Genomic DNA, 4,850 nt, shown 5'->3' with positions numbered 1-4,850 from the left:
GATAAAACTGAAAATATTGTCTTAGTCCTTACTCATAAAGAGTAAAAGTTTTAAAATACAATTATAAACAAGTACAAAAACATTAAGTTCGGCCGGGCCGAACATTGAATACCCTCCACCTTAGGGTAATGGAAACATTAGAACCCACAAATACCAATTTTCAGACATATTGGTGGGAAAATGTGGCAAAAATCATCAAAATACCGAATATCTTGAGGTACCGCTATATAGGGCTATACAAAAACGTGGACCTATACATACTGTTAGCGGGAGAATCAAATTCTAGAACTTGTTTGTTCGTTTGTCAGTTTAATTCTAATTTTATTGAACAAAATGTATTACTTAAGTGCTAGTACACAACAGAAATCTTAGGGGGGTTTAATCTTATGCATCTACTTAAGGCTACAAACACTTGACATTTCTAATTCTATGCATAGGCCTAATGCAACACACAATTGCTGTGATCTATATTTACTCCCCAGCTGAGCGCATGTTTATGGGAGAATATTCTTTATTATCAATGCGTCTCCAGCAGCATGAAGTGTTATCATCCCTTATGCTCTTATCTTTCATGCACACACATTTACAAGTACTCTAGAATGTTGGGTTAAAAATACATAAACATTTTATAGCCTAAATCACTTAACGATCTAATTTATTGCAGCAGTCTTTCATGTTCATAGTTTTATGAACATTTTCCCGGGCGGCAAATAATTTATTTAGACATCCTGGCCTCGGGGAAATTGAATTTCGGTTATGCGTTTTAATTTTTTCTGTCTTCTTATAAATAAAATAATTAGAATTATTATTACTATAATTACTAAAATAAAAGCTACGTGTGATGAGATGTGATGGAACTTCAAGCCTCGCAATTCCACATTTTCTTTCTTTAACTTGTCCACGAATTTCTTTAGCTCGTCAATTTCTTGATGATGATTGATAAGTATATTTCCAAGGGGTTTGATTGATTCTTTTTCGTCCGGACTTACATCCTTCAAAAGAAACGAATGGAATTCTGTGCTTATCTCGTTATGAACTCTATGCACAGCTACCAACGTTACTTTACCGATCCTCGCTGTACAGTCTGCATCCAGCGTGAGAATTCCTTGCTTTGGAAGTTCCATAATCGTCTGTTGTTTGTGAGAGCATTGCAAATGAGCTGTTGCACTTGAAAAGGTTTTAAAAAGCCAATTGCCATTTCGTTTCAATGGCATCCAATAAGGCATTCGTTCCACTTCGTCATAGGCGCAGTTTAGTTTTATGTGCGGTCTCAGAGGAGATAATTCACAATTATTTGTAGTTGCATCTCTCCATGGAAAATTCTCTTCGCACATTATCTCCTTACCCAACGTCTCTTTGCACTCATTAAGCATAGGCTGTGTTAAGAAATGAAAAGAATCCAGCTCAAAATTATATACAATGTACGGGGAATTCACCCGGGCTATCAATATCGTATTTCCTTCTTCAAATGGTATCGGAATTACTTTGTAAAACTGGGATGACTGCCGATTGAACAGCGGTATTTTTATATTAATTACCAGTTGGGACCCCACAAACGATCCGTGGCACGTCATCAAATGTAAGATCTCTTTTAATTCCATTCCCGTACGCTTTCCTGGCAGTACATATTTTTCAGGCAGAGCATCTCGTATTTTTACTATCTCTGCTTGTAATTGTTTGGGTGTTATCAGGACGGGATGAAACTTACCGCTGTTTACATCAATTAATGCATCAACAACTTCTTTTTGGACTTCGTCACATTCTTCCAAAAGCTCATGAATTTGTTTTGCTATTATAAAGAATCGTATGGATTCTCTATACACGAAGTAATTCTCATTCATTGTAGCACTTATGTTCTCAATTTTGCCTTTGATATCCGAAAAGTGCGAATTCACTTCCTCTGTGGTTTTCCTTAAAAGATTTACTGTAGCGTCGACTACAGATGTCTGTTGTTTTGCTAACTTCTTCAAATCCTTTTGGTTGGCTAATAGATTTTTCATATTGCTCTCCATAGCTACTCGATCGTCATCGTCCATTACCCCAAATGCCCAGTGTTGAAACGAACCTACAAATTTCAACGGAGCTCCTCTTTTTTGACGATTGTCTTCTCTGAGGAATAATCGATTGTTGGTCTTTATCTTATTAATCTTGAGTTCCATATTGTTAATCGTGGACCAACACTGCTCCTCAAAAGTTTGAAGTCGTGGGCATAAGCTTTTTGATGTTTTCAGCAATTCGGAAGCCAGGTCTAATGTTTCTAAATATGGTTTCAGCTCAAAGTACACAACCATATTCCATGATGAGGAAACCATGTGAATTTGAGACATGGGATCCAAATATACCGCAGCCGAACTATTCAGTTCATGTACAGATGATGCCTTGGTAGATATTAGTAAAAATAAGTTCAGCATCATTGCCCACGTTATTGGTTGTTTCCTTATTTTTCGCTCACATCTTGTCATATTAGTATGTGTAATTTCCGCCTGTTTTTCCTGTCTGGGCAATTCTTCAGATTCCTCGTCCATATGCTCCAATGGACATAATTTGTTAATTGGCCTCTTTATCACGCCGTCTTGTGTTTTAACTGTCACAATCCTTACAACTCCGTCCTTCCCTGGATGGACTTCTACCACCTTGGCCAGTGGCCATCGCGCCGCGTGCGTTTCTTCGTTTTTCAATATCACCACATTGCCTATTTCCACATTATTATTTTGTTTCTTCCATTTCATTCGGTTTTGTAATGTGGTTAGATACTCCTCTTTCCATCTGCTCCAAAAATGACTTTTAATTCGTTGTAGCAGTTTCCATCTATTAAGACATCCTAAGTTACCTTCATCGATAGTCGCCGGTGATTCTAACATCGGACGCCCAATTAAGAAATGTCCAGGTGTTAAAGTGTCAATATATTCTGTACCGCTTCCAAGTTCATGTAGCGGCCTCGAATTTAATACTGCTTCAATCTGAGATAGCACCGTACTCAACTCCTCGTAAGTCAATTTCGTATCACCAATTATTCTTTTTAGGTGATATTTCATGGACTTCACTGCTGCTTCCCAAATTCCTCCAACGTGAGGAGCTGCCGGCGGAATGAAATGCCAACTTATTTTTTCATTTTCCAAAATGGGAGCTAACTTCGTGTTGTTTTTAACGGCATCCAAAAAGTCTCTGTCAAGCTGCCTTGCTGCCCCTACGAAGTTCGTTCCGTTGTCTGAATATAAGTCGGTTGATTTTCCTCTTCTCGCGAAAAATCGCCTTAGCGCCGCCAGAAATGCTTCCGTTGTAAGTCCGCTGACAGCTTCCAAATGAACCGCCTTAGTTACCATGCATACGAACACCGCTACGTAACCCTTCATAGCCTTCACTCCTCTTGTTTTGGAGCACCGTATTTGTAGCGGACCCGCATAATCAATGCCACAGTGTTGAAAGGGTTGATTTATACTGACACGGTAAGCTGGTAAATTTCCCATCAATTGATTTCGCACTTCACCTCTAAAGCGCGTACATCTTGGACAACACCTAATGCAAAGTTTTATCCTATTTTTAGCTCCAATAATCCAATATTTTCGTCTTAGTATATTTTCCATAAGTCGATTTCCTCCATGCATCGTTTGAATATGACAATTTCGAATGATATTTCCCGCTAATCTTGACTTTTGAATAATTATTGGATGCTTTTGGTTATAGTTCAGCTCTGACAAAGCAAGTCTTCCACCAACCCGCATTATGCCATTTCGATCCAACTGTGGATGTAGTGAAGCTATTTTACTTTGATGATCCACCGTTCCCAATGTCTTCAATTTCCTTAGTTCCACTGGCCATTCTCTTTCTTGATGTAGTTTTATTATCTCCATCTCTGCTTCTTCCAACTCTTTTGCCGTCAAATGCTCATTTACTGCTCGCTTCTTTTTTAGCCCTTTTATAAAACGCAGTAGATAAGCCATTACACGTATCTGTTTCTTAAATGACGAATACTTCATCATACTTTCATATAAGTGGTTTTCAGTCGAAAACTTTACTGTTGTTGCTACTGTTTGATTTATGTTGCTTTTTGGCCAATCTTGTTCATCTTTTTTCAGCCATTCGGGGCCTTCCCACCACAATGTATTGTTTGTCAAAGTCTCCGGTGGGACACCCCTTGAACCCATATCTGCTGGATTCTCCTTTGACTTGACGTAGCCCCATTTCGCTTCGGGTATTCTCTCCAAAATATCCATCACCCTTGTTTTTATGAACTTATCCTTGTTTTTGGAGTTGTGAATCCATGCCAAGGAAATCATGGAATCACTCCAAGCAAAAGTTGGTGTTGCTGACTTCAATACTCCTTTGATCTTCTGTAGTAGTTTAGCCAATAGATGTGTTGCACAAAGTTCCAGCTTTGGAAGCGTCTTCCTATTTTTTACTGGATTTACCTTACTTTTTGCAGCCACTATGGTCACCTGCGAATTTACCTTAAGGTATACGACTGCTGCATAAGCCTTCTCGGAAGCATCTGCAAACCCATGTAACTGTGCAGTTTTGTCTTCCAATATTCCAAACCATCTTGGAATCCTTAAATTTTCTAAAGCAGGCAGACTGTATGTAAACTGCCGCCAATCTCCACTCAATTTCTCCTCCAATGGCACCTCCCATTCTATTTGTTGTATCCATAACTGCTGTATAAATAGTTTTGCTGTTACCGTGACTGGCGTCAGCCAACCTAATGGATCGAATATTTGTGCCAGTCTTGACAATGCTATTCGTTTTGTCAACTTGTCTTCTTTTTTAATTTGCATACTAAATGTAAAGCAATCGATCTGTGGATTCCATTGTAATCCCAATGTTTTCAAGCATTCATCTTCTTCTATTCTCAG

At 38.6% G+C, this 4,850-nt stretch overlaps 1 protein-coding gene across 2 annotated transcripts; it reads right to left on the bottom strand.

Annotated features, from left to right (window-relative positions):
• Positions 1-289: 289 nt before the first annotated feature.
• On the bottom strand, positions 290-4,616 carry LOC131804450 (uncharacterized). 2 transcript variants are annotated; one of them, XM_059127336.1, is made up of 2 exons: positions 1,062-4,616; positions 290-992 (listed from the first exon to the last, which is right to left on the bottom strand). In XM_059127336.1, the coding sequence occupies exons 1-2, from the start codon at positions 4,275-4,277 to the stop codon at positions 720-722; spliced, it is 3,489 nt and encodes a 1,162-aa protein (XP_058983319.1). In that variant the 5' UTR covers positions 4,278-4,616; the 3' UTR covers positions 290-719. The 2 variants fall into 2 exon arrangements, with proteins under 2 accessions (XP_058983319.1, XP_058983320.1); XM_059127337.1 differs by having other exon boundaries at positions 901-992; positions 1,067-4,616.
• Between the last annotated feature and the right edge of the window lie 234 nt (positions 4,617-4,850).

Source organism: Musca domestica, unplaced genomic scaffold (genome assembly GCF_030504385.1).
Source record: "Musca domestica strain aabys unplaced genomic scaffold, Musca_domestica.polishedcontigs.V.1.1 44, whole genome shotgun sequence".
NCBI lineage: Eukaryota > Metazoa > Arthropoda > Insecta > Diptera > Muscidae > Musca > Musca domestica.
This window is presented reverse-complemented; position numbering and strand designations above follow the sequence as displayed.

Excerpts from the sequence above, each read along its gene's own strand:
- LOC131804450 (XM_059127336.1), bottom strand. The coding sequence starts at position 4,277 with ATGATTTCCTTGGCATGGATTCACAACTCCAAAAACAAGGATAAGTTC. Across the intron at positions 993-1,061 it reads GTACAGCGAGGATCGGTAAA|GATGTAAGTCCGGACGAAAA; the intron begins GTAACGTTGGTA and ends TTTCTTTTGAAG.